Source organism: Heteronotia binoei, chromosome 3, assembly GCF_032191835.1.
Source record: "Heteronotia binoei isolate CCM8104 ecotype False Entrance Well chromosome 3, APGP_CSIRO_Hbin_v1, whole genome shotgun sequence".
Classification (NCBI taxonomy): domain Eukaryota; kingdom Metazoa; phylum Chordata; class Lepidosauria; order Squamata; family Gekkonidae; genus Heteronotia; species Heteronotia binoei.
The window spans coordinates 114592614-114611989 of record NC_083225.1 but is presented as its reverse complement, the minus strand read 5'-3'; the positions used below and the strand labels follow the sequence as shown (position 1 = coordinate 114611989).

General features: G+C 42.2%; 1 protein-coding gene across 10 annotated transcripts in view; it reads left to right on the top strand.

The window, feature by feature from the left end:
• The first annotated feature begins 1516 nt into the window (after positions 1-1516).
• Positions 1517-19376, top strand: part of CHODL (chondrolectin) — a 57844-nt gene continuing 39984 nt past the window's right edge. For 2 of the 10 annotated variants that reach the window (XM_060234398.1, XM_060234397.1), the window contains exon 1: positions 1517-1815. In XM_060234398.1, the coding sequence (XP_060090381.1) occupies positions 1719-1815 (97 nt within the window). In that variant the 5' untranslated portion in view covers positions 1517-1718. The remainder of the gene's footprint in view (positions 1816-19376) is intronic. The other 8 variants (XM_060234393.1, XM_060234396.1, XM_060234395.1 and 5 more) reach the window with 7 other exon arrangements.

Here is a 19376-nt window from a genome sequence, read left to right as displayed (position 1 = left end):
TGGCAATCCTAGCCCAGCCTGGACCCAAGGAGTTTTCCTTCCAAGGCCAAAATAGGGTCTTGCCCTTTCTCCTGCCTATTTACCCACAGAAAATGAAGTCTGGAATACTGTGGTTGCCTAGCAACAGCCACAGAAGGAATCTGTTGCTTAAAGCTACAGGAGCTTCTTTTATCATTTTTGGGGGGCGGTGGGGGGGGGTGCGGGTTAAGCTACCCAGGATTTTTTTTTCCAATTTCACATTTTAATGCAAATATAGGGCCCTTTTCAGATTCATAGAAAGATCTGTCTTGCCTGTTCACAGCTCCAGTCATCAGATTTAAGTATCCAAAGATATCCTGACCAGTATTATAATGTAGGATAAGATTAGAATATAAGATAAAATCCAAAGAGTCTGGAACAGGAGAAAAGGGATTTTTAGATAGCATCCCAATAGCTGACTGACTAGCAAAGTACTGAGCTCATGCCAGGTCGGTGTGTCATACCCCTGTACCCTCAGGTTGGCTACGGACACAGATGGTATGACTCTGGGCCTGGTAGTTTCTCATAGTGCTTGTAAAGGAATCTAGTCCTCACTTTTCTTTGGAAGTATTTCTTCCCTAAAGTAAAGAGCCAGTCCTGTCCTCTCCAATGGTAAGCACTTTGTGATTGGTCCCATACCTCACAACAGCCATTTTGGGCTACCCACTGCCATTTCCCAGCACTCACAAAGTGCCACAGGTTTGTTTGGAGACTCCTACCTTACTTGTTGCTTTAGAAATAGTCTGTTACATTTAATATTTTAAGATGTGCCCAATCAATTCAGAATTGATTTCAGTTTGAAGGTGCCTGGAGCTGCTCATGACTAAAACAAAAATAGCCAAGCCAGGGTTTAAAGTAAACCAGGAGCTTCCTGGTGCTGTGTGACATGGATAAACGGAATGTTAGGAGAGAAAGGCATGTTAGTTAGCTCAGTGATACTCAACATTATCACAGCAAATATTCCAGGCTGAATCCAGATTTTCAAATAGGACCATGGTGAATCGTGCTTCCAGCTAGAGAGAGAGAAGTTGGAGCTGAAGAAAGTAATAAACTATCCCTCCCACTAGACTGAAACGTGAAGGAAATAAAAGGGAGGGAGGGAGGCTTCTGCCAGATGTATTTTGGCAACCTCGCTCCCTTTTAATAGCCTCTGCAGCTCTGGAAGCCCCCTCCTGCTCGCCGCTGGATGAGGAGGGGGCTGCTGATTCTGCTGCTTTTACCCACCCAACCCCCGCTTCGTCCCATCCAAAGCCGCAGCGCCACATTTCACACGAGAAATCAATAGCACGGGGCTGGCTCTTCCCGAGCCCAGACTGTGGGGCAGCCGCGGGCTATATAACGAGGAGCAACCCGTCTGATCGCTCTCTCTTCAGCAGCAGCACCAGGCGCAGGCAAAGCGAGCGAGAAGGGACCCTGCAGCGGCACCGCCTCTTGAGTCGACTTCCAGCTAGCCCCCTAAGAGCAGGCAGTCAAAAGAGAGCGCTTCTTTCCTCTGGCTCAGGGAGATGTGTGCAGCAGTCAAGGCAGAGGCCGGGCTTGGGGTACCCGAAGGCTGCTGCTTGCGGGTTTGAGAGCGCTCCTAGCCAAGAGAGCGGCATCCTCCGCAGGGACTAGCCGGGCGCAAACGCCAGAGGGGTGCCTCGCGTCTTCTGCAAACTTTGGGGACGGGTTTGTGAGACGCTTTCCTGACAATCGCTGCGATGCTGCCTTTGCCTTACAGGAGGTCCCCGCTGTTGCTGCTGCTGGGTGCCTGGATGCTGTGGGCGCAAAATTGCCTCTCTGTGCGAATCTTCAGTGGTGAGTAAAGGAAGGAGGAGAGAGAGAAAAAGATGTTGATATTTCATCTAGAGCTCTGGATTTTGCGGGGCTCCGCTGTTTGGCATCTCCCTTTTTAGTAGATGTTGCTATTTTAACATATCTCTATCTGCAACTCTCTCACTGTAATCTTAATCATGGTTGGATAGTGATTAATAAAGGTTTTGATTAGACCTTCCTAATCCCAAGGCAGAGTACGACTAGTGCGGTGGCATTTTCAGCAAACACTTAGTCTGAGTAGATCTGGGTTCCCAGTAAATAATAACCATCTTTGACATTCTGAACATGATGCCTTGTTCACCCCTCCCCCATTATTTGTTGTATTTCATGTGGGTTTTTTTTTCCTCCACTAGAACTTAGATGCTCCTTGTTCCGCACGTAGAGAGCTATTTTAGATTAACCGAAGTTTAGAGGCAAGCATCTTGCTTCTTTGGGGGTTAATACTCCAAAACAAATAAATGTAACAAGATTGATTGAATCTCCTTAATCACGTGAGCAGTTTTCATAGTTAAAGGACAATGGAAAAATATCTCAACCTGTCTACTTTTTCAGTACATGCTTATGAGTAGTAAGTGTGTCATGGGAGTTTTGCAGCACAGAAACATCTTGCGCCACATCTCATGGGAAGGTAGTGGCCAATCACCTGATTTAAAGAGAAGAAAGAAACCCAAAGAACAACAGTGCTATTAACATCACACCAGGTGCAGAATTTGCCCCCAGCTTTGCTCAATGCCAATGATATGTGTGTCTCTGCATTTTGGGGAGGGGGATTGAGAATGTCCATCTCCCCCCTTCCCCCAACCATCTCAATTACCTGGTTATAGGGAACTAAGTGCAGGCTAGAAGGAGGGGAAGTGATTCTTTCTGTGAGGCAACAGGTGTCAGTGCATAATGATAACACATTCCCCCTCTTCCAGACTGCAAGCAAACCCACAGCAGAGCAGAGTAGACATGCCATATTAAGGAGGGAAATGCTCCCCCCCCCTTTTTTGGGGGGGATTGCTGATGTGGTGGTGTGTGTGTTTGGGGGCAGGTTGCAGAAAGTAAGGCATAGGCAATTGAGCAAAACCCATAGTGATGTTTCAGTGAACAGGGTGGGGCAGTAATGGTAGAAGCGATAATGAATTTACCTTCAAGTTTTTACTTCGCTTGAACTTTCACCAAACTTCAAGCTTAATTAGCACGTGAATCATTTTTAATTCTTCATAGTCATGTTCCATAATCAAGCACTAAGCTTGCTCTCTCTCTCACACACACACACACACACAAACACACACACAGAATAATGGAAACAATAAAAGTTTTCGCTTAGAGGCAAAACAAAGCCTTTGCATGTGTGAAGGTCCCAATATGAGAAGCCAGAAAAAACACAAAGAACCATATTTGGATCCTATCACATGCAAATTATTAATTTTGACTCTAAGCTACAACTCTTATTATTTAAATTACTATTGAGGTGTGGAAAAGAACAGAAAAGTGCTATTTGAAAGACTTTTACACAAACAACCCATGTGCAAATCAAGTCTTCTAATGACGGTAGGATGAAGAAAGGGCTGGAATGTTGAAGACTTGGTTCATTGGAATGGAATAAATGGAGTAGTTGTCCAGCTTTGTAGACTAGCACTTCTTGTATAATGATTGTGCAACTGTTAAATGTAAAAACAACATACAAAGAATTCTTTAGGGCCTCTCTATATGCCAAGTGTATATGATGTCTACATTACATAATGTAGACAGAAATATAATAAATCTTACTTTCATCCCATCTATCCATAGTATCTTTAACTTCATGTTCATAATTTTTGGACTGTACCATCATGGAATCATAGACCTGCAAAGAATCTAGTGGCCCTCAGAATGCCCTGTAGCTAAAAGCTTCTTCCAGATGATGCAGAATTTAGTCATGAACAAAGCATTTCCAAGAAAGAGATGCCAGCACTTCTCACTGAAGCTTGTTGCATAACTTACTTACTTTTATAGATAGGATATTTTCCTTCATCTTTAACCTCAATTGACCTAGTCATAGGTTGAAATTGAAACTGTATTACTCAAAGATATATATCCCACTGTTCTATCAATAGCTTTTGAGGCAGCACAGAGAATAAAAACCACCCATGAAAACAACCATAATATAGTAAAAGGTTAAATAACAACAAAGACAATTCAATAAAATCAACTAGCAGAGTAATTGCATTACAAAACATTAAAAAATAACACCACCAAACAATATTACAAATACAATCCAAACCAATCAGAAACCTGGGTGAAATGAAAATTAAAGACCAACTAGGTACTTACTCACCACGTAAGCAGCTGTGAGGAGGGTGTTCCACACTTAGGTGCCACCATAGACACTTCCCCATCTCTGTAGCCATGTACCTCACTTCAAAAGGCAGGTGCACAGAGAATAGGGTCTTGATCACAAATGTCAGTTTTGTAAGAGAACAATGTTTTTTTTTATTATGATAATGATATTTCATTTATAGTGCTCAATTCTCACTGAGACCCAAGGTGGAATACAAAATATGTAAAACAGTTCAATAACACTACAAAAATACTTACTAAATAAACCAATACAATGAGACCAAGACTGAAGAACAGGAAATCAAGGCAAGCAAACAAAAACCCTGTCTAAGGCAACAAAATCATTATTGCTCTTATGCCAATAAAGGTCTGAACTTTGAACAAAATCATTAGTGTAGATGAAGAACAGACTAAGGCAACAAAACAAAAGAATTGACATACTAAAGACACAGTTATGAAGGTAGAAGACATTGAACTACAGACATTGAAGTACAATAAATGTGCAATACCCATTGCAATAAACCACAATACTTGATGCTCTCAATGACTGTGCTATGGAGCAGATGGTCTCAGAACCTACCAGGGGTGGGGTGATCCTGGATTTGGTCCTAAGTAATGCTCAAGACTTGGTGAGAGATGTAAAAGTGATTGCGCCGCTTGGGAGCAGTGACCATAATGTTATTGATTTCACCATTTGTATAAATAGGGAGTTGTCCAAAAAGACCGCCACAACCACGTTTAACTTTAAAAGGGGTAAATACACTGAGATGAGGAGGCATGTGAGGAGGAAACTGAAAGGAAAGGTACATACAGTCAAAACCCTTGGGGAAGCTTGGACGCTATTTAAAACTATAATCCTAGAAGCTCAGATAAAATACATACCACAAGTTAGGAAAGGCACAAACAGGCATAAGAAAAGGCCTGCGTGGTTAACAAACAAAGTAATGGAAGCTGTAAAAGGTAAGAAGGACTCCTTTAAGCGGTGGAAAACCACTCCAAGTGAGATTAGTAAAAGGGAACACAGGCTGTGGCAAATCAAATGCAAGACTGTGATCAGGCAGGCAAAAAGAGACTATGAGGAGCATATTGCAAAAAACATAAAGACCAACAATAAAAATTTCTTCAAATATATTAGAAGTAGGAAACCAGCCAGGGAGGCAGTGGGGCCCTTGGATGACCATGGGGTAAAAGGATTACTGAAGGAGGATAGGGAAATGGCTGAGAAGCTAAATGAATTTTTTGCCTCCGTCTTCACTGTGGAAGACGAGAACTTTTTGCCCGCCCCAGAACCACTAATTTTGGAAGGGGTGTTGAAAGACCTGAGTCAGATTGAGGTGACAAAAGAGGAGGTCCTACAACTGATAGACAAATTAAAAACTAATAAGTCACCGGGTCCGGATGGCATACATCCGAGAGTTCTGAAAGAACTCAAAGTTGAACTTGTGGATCTTCTAACAAAAATCTGTAATCTTTCATTGAAATCTGCCTCTGTTCCTGAGGACTGGAAGGTAGCAAATGTCACCCCCATCTTTAAAAAGAGGAGATCCGGGAAATTACAGGCCAGTCAGTCTGACTTCAATACCGGGAAAGTTGGTAGAAACCATTATCAAGGACAGAATGAGTAGGCACATTGATGAACACGGGTTATTGAGGAAGACTCAGCATGGGTTCTGCAAGGGAAGATCTTGCCTCACTAACCTGTTACATTTCTTTGAGGGGGTGAACAAACATGTGGACAAAGGCGACCCGATAGATGTTGTTTACCTTGACTTCCAGAAAGCTTTTGATAAAGTTCCTCATCAAAGGCTCCTTAGAAAGCTTGAGAGTCATGGAGTAAAAGGACAGGTCCTCTTGTGGATCAAAAACTGGCTTAGTAATAGGAAGCAGAGAGTGAGTATAAATGGGCAGTCTTCGCAGTGGAGGACGGTAAGCAGTGGGGTGCCGCAGGGCTCGGTACTGGGTCCCATGCTCTTTATCTTGTTCATAAATGATTTAGAGTTGGGAGTGAGCAGTGAAGTGGCCAAGTTTGCGGATGACACTAAATTGTTCAGGGTGGTGAGAACCAGAGAGGATTGTGAGGAACTCCAAAGGGATCTGTTGAGGCTGAGTGAGTGGGCGTCAACGTGGCAGATGCAGTTCAATGTGGACAAGTGCAAAGTAATGCACATTGGGGCCAAGAATCCCAGCTACAAATACAAGTTGATGGGGTGTGAACTGGCAGAGACTGACCAAGAGAGAGATCTTGGGGTCGTGGTAGATAACTCACTGAAAATGTCAAGACAGTGTGCGTCTGCAATAAAAAAGGCCAACACCATGCTGGGAATTATTAGGAAGGGAATTGAAAACAAATCAGCCAGTATCATAATGCCCCTGAATAAATTGATGGTGCGGTCTCATTTGGAGTACTGTGTGCAGTTCTGGTCGCCGCACCTCAAAAAGGATATTATAGCATTGGAGAAAGTCCAGAAAAGGGCAACTAGAATGATTAAAGGGCTGGAGCACTTTCCCTATGAAGAAAGGTTGAAACGCTTGGGACTCTTTAGCTTGGAGAAACGTCGACTGCGGGGTGACATGATAGAGGTTTACAAGATAATCCATGGGATGGAGAAAGTAGAAAAGAAGTACTTTTCTCCCTTTCTCACAATACAAGAACTCGTGGGCATTCGATGAAATTGCTGAGCAGAAAGGTTAAAACGGATAAAAGGAAGTACTTCTTCACCCAAAGGGTGATTAACATGTGGAATTCACTGCCACAGGAGGTGGTGGCGGCCACAAGTATAGCCACCTTCAAGAGGGGTTTAGATAAAAATATGGAGCACAGGTCCATCAGTGGCTATTAGCCACAGTGTATGTGTGTATATAAATTTTTTTGCCACTGTGTGACACAGAGTGTTGGACTTGATGGGCCGTTGGCCTGATCCAACATGGCTTCTCTTATGTTCATATGTTCTTATCCTTTATAGAAGCAACCTCCTGAGATATTATGCTGGTGTTTACTTCTTAGTAAACATGCACAGTAAACATGCTTAATAAAGATGTTTACTTCTTCTTAGTAAACATGCACTTCCAGGTAAATGTTCATAAGATTGTAGCTTTGTTAGTTACATGAATAGCATCTATCTCTTTATCTACATAAAAAAACTCTATTGTGGAAAAATTACCAGTTTCCTCAGTATGGGAAATACATGCTGAGTGTGAAAAACAAACCACATGGCTTTCTGATAGTACAGTCTACGTTGTTTCTGATGCATGCAATACTTTTTATGAAGACCAACCCCCGAAATGTTTATTAATATATTTATATCCCACCTTATCCCATGCTTTTTGAAGCTTGGGACACATTAAGCCGGGTTGTACTTGATTGGGACATTAAGCTGGGTTGTCATTTAGTACTTGATTGGGAGACCACCATGGAAGACTGGATTTGCTGTCCAGAGGAGGGCAATGGCAAACCACCTTTGCTCATCTCTTGCCTGCAATGCCCCCAGGATTATGGCCTCTGTGAGCTGAAACTCAAAACCACACTCTAATTTTTCTTTCTTTCTTTAAAGCTCCAGATGGCTTACAAGATGCAATTAAAATATGACCATTAAATCCAATAGAATAAAAGCTCAGATATCCCTTCTCCCCAAAGATGCCTGCAGTTATGTCAAGTAAAATGGTCTAATAGTGTCTCCTAAAGATTTCTAATAACAGCATTTCCTTCATCTCCTTAGGGAGACCTTTCCACAGAGTGGGAGCTGCAATGGAAAAGATAAGAGTAAGTGCTGGATGATGCCAATGGGCCATCTTAAGTGGGGAAACAACCAGTAGGTAGCAGTCTGAGGACTGCAATTGAAACCCCATAGGACCACACTAGTGGTCCATCTAGTCCAGTATCCTGTTTCACACAGTGAACAACCAAATGCCCTGGTTGGCCAAGGCACAGAGTCCAAGGCCTTTCCTGATGTTGTTTCCTAGTAATGGTTCAGAGGCTTATTCCCTAATAATGTGGTTGTATCCATTGATGGATCTTCCTTCCATGAATCTGTATACTGCCCTTTTAAAGCCATCTATGGCAATGATTATGATGACTTTAAAGTCATCTAAGTGACCCAGAGCAAATCCTGTCCCTTTACCATAACCAGCTACATGAACACAAAGCCTCCTATTGCTATATACCTTTAAATAACACTGGAGTTGGGACACAGGAAAGAGGATGGCAAACCAAATCTTCCATACTGCCTCATATGCTAGGAAAGCCCGGTGTGAATAGAACATTAATCAAAGTTCAGGTGACCTAATGTTCCATTAGATTATGATCTATATGCACTCCAAGCCTATCTTTTGCAGGTTGCTTGGCCTCCACTCAGATATATGGTGCTTCTGTCTTTAAATGTTTAATAGGGATGAGACACTGAGCATTTGAAGACACCTTAAAAGTTAGAACTCTGGCAGTTTTCTGCTCTGATTAGCAGCAGTTCTCCATGCAGAGAAAGTTCTTTTCTAACTCCTGTTACTTGATATCCCTCGTTTAAACTTGCAGTTGCCAAGGATTGAACCTGCAAAGCACGTCTTCTGACATATATCAATGCCTCCTCTCCCTTAGACAACTACTGTATCTCCTGCCCCACTTTTCTTTTGTTCTGTCCATTATAATAATAATAATAATAATAATAATAATAATAATTTTATTTGTATCCCACCCTCCCCGCCGAAGCAGGCTCAGGGTGGCTCACAGACATGGAGAATACCATGATTACAACAATACATTATACAGTAAAATACATTAAAATCCATTAAATTAATTAATTAATTAAAACCATTACAATTAAGGTGCTATAGTACAAAACCTATCGGATGTATGTCAGATGGCTGGATGTCATTTCAAGATTCAGTCTTGAAAGGCCATTTGAAAAAGGGTGGTTTTACAGGCCCTGCGGAACTGATTGTAGTCCCGCAGGGCTCAAACCTCCGCTGGTAATTGGTTCCACCAGTGAGGAGCTGTTACTGAGAAGGCCTGCTCTCGAGTTGTTTTCAATTTGGCCTCCCTTGGTCCAGGGATTCTGCTTTGTTGCCTACTATAGGTGGGAGAAAAAAATGCACCCTCACCTAGATAGCCCAGGCAAGTCCAACACTGGAAGCTAAGAAGGATTGGCCCTGGTTAGTGTTTGGATGGAAGATCACCAAAGAATACCAAGGACACTGCACAGAGGCAGGCTATGGCAAACCACCTCTGAATGTCTCTTGCTCAGAAAACCCCATGGGATTGCCATAAATCAGCTGTGATTTGATGGCAAAAAAAAAGAAGTGCAGTAGGTGAGATGGCTGCATTCTTAGTGCCACAGACCAATTAAAGATACCATCCCAAGATGCCTGGCAACATTCTTACAAGGTGAGTTTTTGGCTATAGCCAGTCCCAGAGTTGGGGGTCCCTGGATAAAGAGTTCCCGGGGCCCCCCTTTCCTGCTTCCCCACCACCAAGCACTCATGCCCACCTTCCCTCCTACATGCTTCCCACATGCTTGTGTGCCCTTCCCTTGTCTTCTCACAGGGACTGCTATTGCCCATGCTCACAGCTGCCTTTCCTCAGTGGCATTGGGTAGTGCATGCAGCAGGAAACATGGGTGGTGAAGCCCTAGTAAGTAGGCTGAGGGTGCTGGCAACAGTGTCCCTTGCTGGAAAGCAGCTGCCCCACCTCAGGGTATGCTGATGCTGGTTTTGATAGACTATGCAGAAGACACACGCAAGATGGCTGCATCCAGCCCATAATAATTGCTGCAGAATTAACCTGTAGATGTGTTTATGACAGAGATCCCTTATAGAGTAGTGTTGTATTAGGCCTAGGGATACCCATCTTCAAATCCTCACTTGCCATGAAACTTACTTGGTGGCTTTGGGCCAGTCACTCTGCCTCAGCCTAATCTACTATACAGTGTTGTTGTAAGGATAAATGGAGAAAGAGAAATATATTTGTCCCTCAAGCTACTCAGAAGAATTATAGATATGAATGTAATAAATAAATGTTCATCTGGCTTTGGGATCTGGCATCACTTTCTGAGATAGACAGCAGTAGTAGTATGCTGAAAGTTATGGAAAATATCAGCACTGTTCACTACAGGGAGTAGCATTGGCAACCTCCAGGTGGTACCAGGAGATCTCTTGGAATTACAATTGATCTCCAGTCAATGGAGATCAGTTCCCTTGGATAAAATGGCTCTTTGAGAAAGTGGATTCTATGTTATAATACACTGAGATCTTTCCTCTCCCTAAACCCCACTCAATCAAGGCTCCATTTCCAAATCTCCAGGAATTTTCTGATGCAGTTGGCAACCCTAGCATACTTTCAAAGCTGCACAATATGGTAAGATCCTTTGCAGGCCATTCATTTCAGTAGGCATGCCTAACTCTGTCTAGAAGTGGACTGATGTTTGTTCCCCGCTTTCATAGACGTTATTCTGACTAAATTTCTCAGTAGAATAAAAAAAAAATTGGACAATTTGCAGGTTAATGATTTTTGTTTCTGTGGCCATTTTGGATTGTCCAACCTAAATAGAAACAGTGGCTGGATCTAATGTAAGGTTGCCGATCCCCAGGTGGGGACAGGGGATCCCCTGGTTTGTAGGCCCTCCCCCTGCTTCAGGGTCATCAGAAAGTGGGAGGAGGGAATGTCTGTTGGGCACTCCATTATTCCCTATGGAAACCATAGGAAATAATGGAGAATTGATCTCAGGGTATCTGGGGCTCTGAGGGCGGAATGTTTTTTGAGGTAGAATTACCAAATTTGCAGCATAGTATCCAGTGTCTCTCCCCAAAATACCTCCTAATTTTCAAAAAGATTGGACCAGGGGGTCCAATTTAGTGAGCCCCCAAAGAAGGTACCCCTATCCTTCATTATTTCCAATGGAAGGAAGGCATCTAAAAGGTGTGTGGTCACTTTCAATGTGATGACCAAAACTCCCTTTGGAGTTCAATTATGCTTGTCACACTTTTGCTCTTGGCTCCACCCCAATGTCTCCTGGCTCCACCCCCAAAGTCCCCAGATATTTCTTGAATTGGATTTGGCAACCCTAATCTAATGTGTTGTTTGAGATTCATTGACTGACCTATGTTAACCCAGTAGAAATCTTCACTTTCTTCCCTTTGAAAAGCTGACGTTCCCCATACCATATTCCAACCACTTGAAATTTCTTTTTGTTTCCAGTGAAGGTTATCAGGTTAGGTGCTGTTATTAAATGGTCTAAAATCCCCTTGGGCTAAGGCACTAGTTTTGCCATTCTTTGTATCCTAGTCAGTGTTTCTAATTGTTATAACATAATGCCATGGCATAGTGAACAAATATCCACCAACGTCACTAGAAGGACTTCTATTGCACTCAGGAAATATTAGCAGCAGTAATAAGAATCATTATGAGAATTGTGCTCAGATGGTATCTACACAAGGTAGACCACAATCACACACACAAACGAGCGCAAAAGACATAATGAAACCAGTTATTTTGATCAACATTAGCTTCTTAGTAGATTTTAAATATGTAGTAGAGTGCTATCTTCCTCTCAAGGTCAATTAGATTTCTTGTTCTTTCATTGAAAGGATTGAACTAGATTTTGCTATTTATACAGCATTAAGGAACATAGAGACTTCATCTAATAACTAATTTTTTTAAAAAAAACCCTATCTCTATTACAATAAGGGTTTAAACTCTAAAACCCAGATATCTTGAATTTTCAGAATTCTGATAATAACCACAAAATTCTAGCACAGTAGAGTCAAAATGTATCCTATGGATTCCATAAATAACAAATCTTATTCCTTAATAGATAATTCTGTTTGATTTTCTTCTATTCTAATTAGTCTAGTAAGGGCTTATTCTGATACTTCCCTAGTTAGCTCTCTTTATTCTAACTGCTTTCAGTGCCTTTTAATGTGTGGTGGTTAGACGTGCAATGAATTGGAAATAGATATTGTGGGGTGGGAATAGTCTTAATTTTTGGTGATCATCTTGAATTATTTTCTGCAGTTGGTGTTGGTCAGAATGCCTGGAGCTGGCAGAAAACTGGGCTTTTTTCCAACCATTGAGAAAGTTGGGCCAGGAAAAACTGCTGAGTGTTACATAACCCGCATTGCTCTCCCCATGACATCATAAAACACATAAAGTGATGATAATGCAGTTTGCAAAAATGCAATTACTTTAAGTACCTATTGGGCAGGAAAAAAGCGAGCTAATCTTATTACTAGCCACTTAACAACCCATGTATTAATCAAAGCCATTATGCCTTAATGACTGCTGTTTGCTGTCCGTTTATTTTTGCTTTTTTTGCTAGTGCCATTTTTTTTTGGCTATGCCAATGCACAGCCCAATATTTACCCTGAGCTCACGTCAATATAACACTCCAAGTAAGAGCTGTAAAGGCAGAAAATAGTTTAATGCATATATACACCATTTTCTGAAATGCAAGTTGAGTTACTCTGGAAGAGTGGTATGCCAAGTCAAAGACAGATTATGCATATAACTAGTCAAGCTAGGGTAATAACTGCAAAGGCCCAAGCAGTGAATGGGTATGCATATGGACCAGTCAGTAGAACAAGGTGCAGATGAAATGTTGTCCTCACAGTGCAGTGCTGATGGGGACTGCATACACTTTGGTCAATGGAGTATTCCATTATTACCTTAGATGTAAAAGAGCTGCTTTTCTATAAATGCTAGGTGACTGAATGAATGTTAAGTAAGCCAACCAGTTAGGGTTGCCAGCCTCCAGGTGGGTCCTGGAGTTCTCCCACTTTTACAAGTGATCTCCAGCCAGCAGAGATCAGCTCCCCTGTAGGAAACAGATGTTTTGAAGGGTGGGCTCTATGGCATTGTACCATGCTGAGGCCCCTCCCCTTCCCAAATCCTGCCCTCTCCCAGATCCACCCCTGTATTTTCATCCAGGTATTTTCCAACAGAGACCTCGCAACCCTACAACCAGTATCAATGTTTATGTCAACCAATGACATTTTTATGCACAGGCTGGGTTTTTAACAGTTGGTTGATTTTAATTATGATTTTATCAAGCTTTGATTTGTAAGTCTCTTTGAACAGGTTCACTGGAAAAGTGGCATATAATTTTCTCAGTAAATAAATAAATAATTCATACTGTGGAGGTTCCTGACAGAACTAGCATATTTCATTGGTTCCCACCCACCCCCCCCATGGGCAGGACCTGTGCAATTGATCCACATCGTTGGGTCATTTAAATATTGTGCTATTCACATGGGAGCCTCCCAGACAGCCATGGTAACATCTGAAGAGTCAGAATGTATCTGTATATGCCATCCCACACTGAAAAGCAGACCTTGGCATTTACATTAGTTCTAGCACTGAACCCTGGATCAGATCAAGCAGTGGTTAAAGGCTTTTCAATATTGGCCCAAGAGAATATGGCTTGTATGCAGCCCTGCATGAGTAGGAAAAAAATGTACTTAGTGCAGTTCTGCTTACACAAGCAATAGCATAGGGGATGCAGCAGCACATAGCACTTCAATATAATTTTTAATGAAATAACAATGTGCAGTGAGATCAATGTAAAGTACAACAGATGGTTTGCATGATTTAATATAATTGTTTTGAAGCTGTTTGAGGAGAAATACTTGCACTATGTCTTGGACATGCAGAAAAGATAGTAAGGATAAAATTGCTTTCACCTAGTTAAAGCAGACAACAATGAGTAATTTTTAGCACTTTGGCTTTGTGTGTGTGAAAATCTTTCAAGCATAACCATTGTCTGGATAGTGTGAACACATTTATCCATTTTTTAAAAAAGCAAATGGAAGAAGTGTGAAGCTATTTACAATTCTAGAATGAGCAACTGCAAAGTACCTTAATCCTGACAAGGGCAGCACTGCTTATTACAATTTATAACCAGGAAGCTGAACAACTGAAGCCTTAAATAACCTGCATCGTGAGTGCCTCATAGGGTTAACAACTCTGGGTTGTGAAATACCTAGAGACTTGAGGGGTGGAGCCTGAGGAGGGCAGAGTTTGGGGACGTATGGGACCTCAACAAAGTATATCGTCATAGAGTTAAGGTTGCTAGACCCTCCAGTGGAGGTAGGAATCCCCTGCTGCCCGACCCCATCTCCCTGCTGATGATCAGCTGGCTGGCAAGGGGGGTGGGAACTAACCCCCAAAAGAGGGAGAACCATCCAATGTGCAGTGATATGTCTATGTCACTGCCCACATGTCCTGAAAATGATGTCATCACATCCAGGATGTCAGGGCAACACACTGATATTTGGGCAAAAACTCTATGGAAAAAGCCATTGGCCTGACATCCTGGATGGGATGATGCCATGTCGAGGTCATGTGGACAATGTCACAGACATACTGTTGTATGTCGACTGGGCCTCCATGCTGCTCCTAGTAAATCCCCCATCCCCCACCAGTTGCCAGGATGGACCTGGCAACCATACAGAGTCAACCCTCCAAAGCAGCCATTTTCTCCATGGAAACTGATTTCTGTTGTCTGAACATCAGTTGTAATTCTGGGAGATCTCCAGGCCTACCTGGAGACTGGCAATCCTAGGCTGCATTCAGATGGACAATTTGGCCTGACAAAGCCACCCCAACCCCCAGATTTAAAAGGTACATTTACACATGTACATCTGGGCCCTGAGCCACAACTGCACCCACGTCATTTCCCACCACCTCAACTCCACCTTAAAAAGTACCTGATGGCAAACTGCTCAAGTGCTTGCATGGCACATTTTTGGGCCATCTGAATGGCTGGGGCATGCCATGCAAGTGTCTTCCAAGTGCATGAGTGGTGTGACCATTCCTCCAGTCACATGTCACTTTTGGCAGCAAGGCATGCACTGTTTGCTCATGGTGGGGACACCTCAAACTGTGCTGGGTTTTTTTTTAAAGCTGAGAGGCTGCTGCTACAAGCTGCTTGTCTGAATCTATCCCTAGTGCTTCAGCAAGCACTTCCATTGGTACGGGCACTGGATTAACACCTTTCAGGCCCAAACTTTGCAATAGTTCCAATATCTTCTACTTTTGGATAAGATGGTAACTTGCATCTGGTTCCTGTTCAATCTGAATACCCAGAATACCCAATCTGAATACCCAAGGTGTTTGACGTCTACTTCCTTGTTCAGTTGGGATATAATGTCAGCGCAATCATATTGATTTTCATGGCAAATAATTAGATCATCAACATAAGGTAAAGGTTGTACCCTAAGCAAGCACTAGTCGTTTCCAACTCGGGGTGACGTTGCATCATGATGTTTTCACAGCAGACTTTTTACGGGGTGGTTTGCCATTGCCTTCCCTAGTCATCTACACTTTCCCCCAGCAAGCTAGGTACTCATTTTACCGACCTTGGAAGGATGGAAGGCTGAGTCAACCTTGAGCCGGCTACCTGAACCCAGCTTCTGCTGGGTTTGAACTCAGGCCATGAGCAGAGAGCTTGAACTGCAGTACTGCAGCTTTACCACTCTGCGCCACGGGGCTCCTGATCATCAACATAGGTCAGAATAAATGTCCATCTTCCATCTTTGTGTCTACCATAAAGACAGGAGCCAGTTTTGCATTATCTGAAACCCTGATTGAGCTGCATCTTGGCCAGTCTATCCAATTATACTTTTGAAGTTTATTTAAGCCCATAAAAGCCCTTTTAAAGTTTACAGACTAGATGTTTGTTCTTTTCATCTGTAAACTCTGATTGCTTTTTCATGTATAATTCTTCCCTTTTTTCACAATTTAAAAGGTAGTCTTTATGTCTAAGTGTTCTATTTGCATGTTTCTGGAAGCTGTGATGCTTAGGAGCATTCTAATTGTGAAATATTTTACAACTGGTGCAAAATCTGATCCATGAATCTGAGAGAATTCCTTTGCCATTAGTCTGGTTTTGTGTCTGTCAACATTACCATTTATATCTTGCTTAGCCTTGAAGACCCACTAACACCCAATAGTATTCTTGCCCTTAGGATGTTCAGTGAAAGTCCATGTCTTGTTCTTGTGCACTGCATCCATTTCTTCTTGTGCTACTTTTCTCCACTTGCTTGCTTCTGGTTCAGGGATATGCTGTAATTCAGCTCATGATGTTGGTTTGTGAGGTAGCAATGTCCTTGGTAACTGTTACCAAGTATTTTGTTTGTAGTTTCAAGATGGCTTCTGGGTCATTATGAGCAAATCTCCTGTGTCAAAGCTCTAGGGACTTCTGGTCAATGGTTGTCATGGCTGTACAGGCTTTTAGTACTTGGCAGTCCAGTTCAAAGACTCCATATCTGAGAGCACCTGTGGAATGAAACACTACATATGTTATTTTCAGTGTATGGCAAATCCCTTTTGTGAGAGTGTGGGCACACTTAGAAAATTTGCCATTAAATCAGGAATGTATAAAACATCATCTGTAGCAATTAGGCTTGCCAATCCCCAGGTCCCAGCGGGGGTTCTTCCACTTTCCCAGGCTCCTTCCTGCCCCCAGTCAGCTGGCCGGCAGGGGGGAGCGCTGCCCCCACAGCCACCATGTGACTTTCCACCTCTGAAAGCTTCAGTCTCTGATTGGAAAGGCTTCCTCTTGGGATGGGGTGTCTGTGTTACTTTGAAGAAGTTGGCAGCAACTCGTGAGTAGAGATGCCAATCCCTCGCTTCAGAGTCACCAGAAACGGGGTGGGGGGGAGAAGGAAATGTCTGCTGGGCACTTCATTATTCCCTATGTGAAGACTGATTCTCATAGGGTATAATGGGGAATTGATCTGTAGGTATTGGGGGCTCTGGGGGGCTGTATTTTGAGGTAGAGGCACCAAATTTTCAGTATAGCATCTAGTGCCTCTCCCCAAATTACCCCCCAAGTTTCAAAACGATTGGACCAGGGGGTCCAATTCAGTGAGCCCCCAAAGAAGGTGTCCCTATCCTTCATTATTTCCTATGGAAGGAAGGCATTTTAAAAGGTGTGCTGTCCTTTTAAATGTGATGGCCAGAACTCCCTTGGAGTTCAATTATGCTTGTCATACCCTTGCTCCTGACTCCACCCCAATGTCTCCTGGCTCCACCCCAAAAGTCCCCAGATATTTCTTGAATTGGACTTGGCAACCCTAGTAGTAATTTCAGTTCCACTGTTACCTATTTGGCAATTTATGGCTGTGATCATGCACACTAAATAACACACTTTCAATCCACTTTCAGTGCACTTTCCAATTGGATTTTACTGTGTGAACTGGCAAAATCCAGTTAGAAAGTGCATTGAAAGTGGTTTGAAAGTGCATTATTTAGCATGAATGATCGCAGCCTAGCATAACTTTTTCTTTTCCTTGTATGCCCACTTGATCTCCATTGTCTACATGCACTTTTCCTGAAGCATTTGTGTCCAGTTCATCAAACAAACTGATATCTGATGTTATATGTATTGAAACACCACTACCAATTAGCCAAGGCTTGTGATTTTAATTTGTTTGTGCTAAATGAGATACACAATAATTTTTTTGCTTTCTTTGGGAGAAATCTGTTTTGTGTTTGAGTGTGAGCTTGCTTGCTGGTACTGGCATTTGTATTTCTATTAAGCAAATACTCCCTCTGGACATGCTTCTTTAGCAAATGAAGGGAGTGGGCTTTCTGGACTATGTAACATTGAGTCTTGAGTCGTTGCTTTTGTGCTGCTCATGATAGCCTTTTTGTTTATGGTAATCAGCTCTTATCAGCCCCAGAACATCTTCCAAAATCATTCCTATTAAATGTTGAAATGAATGCAGAATATGATTCAAGGTAGGCAACTTAGAAACAGTCCAGTTTGTAAATTCTCATCTAGTATCTTACCAGCAGTAGCAAGCTTATCAATTAAATTTAATATTTCTATGTGGTGTCTGCATTTCCACTTTCTTGTAGCCTAAGGAAAGTTCTCTATCTTGCTGTCCTGGTCTTGCTAGCCATAGGCCTTTCTTAAGACTTCAATAATACCTTTTGCAGTTCAATAATACCTTTTATGTACACCAATTGGGAATTAGCCATTGTACAAAAATTGTACAAACATTAAATTAAAGATGGTAAATTTTGAACTTTACCATCTGCATTCTCCCATCTCATGCTTCAATTTGAGATCCTGAAGATAATGGAGCAGTTGATGAAAAATTACCTTTTTCCTGCTTGAGCTGATGCTCAGTTCTAAAAAGCTTTGCATTGAAATGATCTCCTCTAAGTTTCCCTAGGATTGCATATTGTTGTGCCATGTTAGCAATACAAAAGGAAGGGAGAGGGGGAAAAGTTTCTTTCTGCACTCAGAGCCTGGGACCAGCTGTTAAGTAAATTATCAGCATCTTCACACCCAAGAGTCAGAAAGGACTGGTGCTTGCACAGGGGACCTTTCCTTTCCTTTGTTCTTGCCAGCAGGCAGTGAGCCTTGTAATTGCTCAAGCAAGAGAAATTAGGGGGGGGGGGGATCCTGTTTAACTTTAAAATTCACTCTGGGAACCCATAACCCTAGTGGGATATTTGGGTAATATAGCAGAGTTTTGCCCAGTCATAATGATACTGAGTGCAGTAAATAAATCTCCCAAGAAGTATATTACAAAAATGCTAAACTTACATTTATTCTAGTAGATCTTGTTCACATTTGGGTTGCAGTCAAAAGAAGAGAAAGAGAAGCCTAATCTAAAGAGTACTTTTCCTATCACAAAAGGCCAGCTTGCCTGGAATCTTGTGTATGGGAGTATGAGAGCATCGCATCTACAAGAGAGACCTGCACAGACCTGTCTCTATAGAAAGCCATGTGAGAGAGTGAGAAGACAGAGTGAGATAAAGGAGGGGCAGAGGGCAGCTCCTAGGTTAAGACAAAGAGAAGCATCCTATTCAAGGACAGAACACCCTTAGAGTGATGTAGCACTCGCCAGTGTCCAGGCACTCACTCCAACATGAATATCCCTCTTTGGGGTATCTGTTTGGTCACTTCCTTCTCATCTTATCATAGGTAGATGAAAACTGGGCATACTTTTTCAGTCTGCTTTTAGTGAGTACATTTTCATCTCTTCTTTATATTGCACTTCTTTTGGTTAAATGATTGCTTTGTTGATATTTTAAGTTGGTGGTTTTAATTTGTCCTTTATTTTTCTGAACTGTTGTGCAAATTCTTTAACTAAAAAAAGGTACAGTATCATCTAAATATATAAGCTTTATGACTCATCAGGGGACATGAACTAAAATTTCCAAATATAGTTCACTAATTATTGTTCCATATTGTTCCATATCTGCCATATAATCTTACCTCCTCCAAGTGATGGCATTA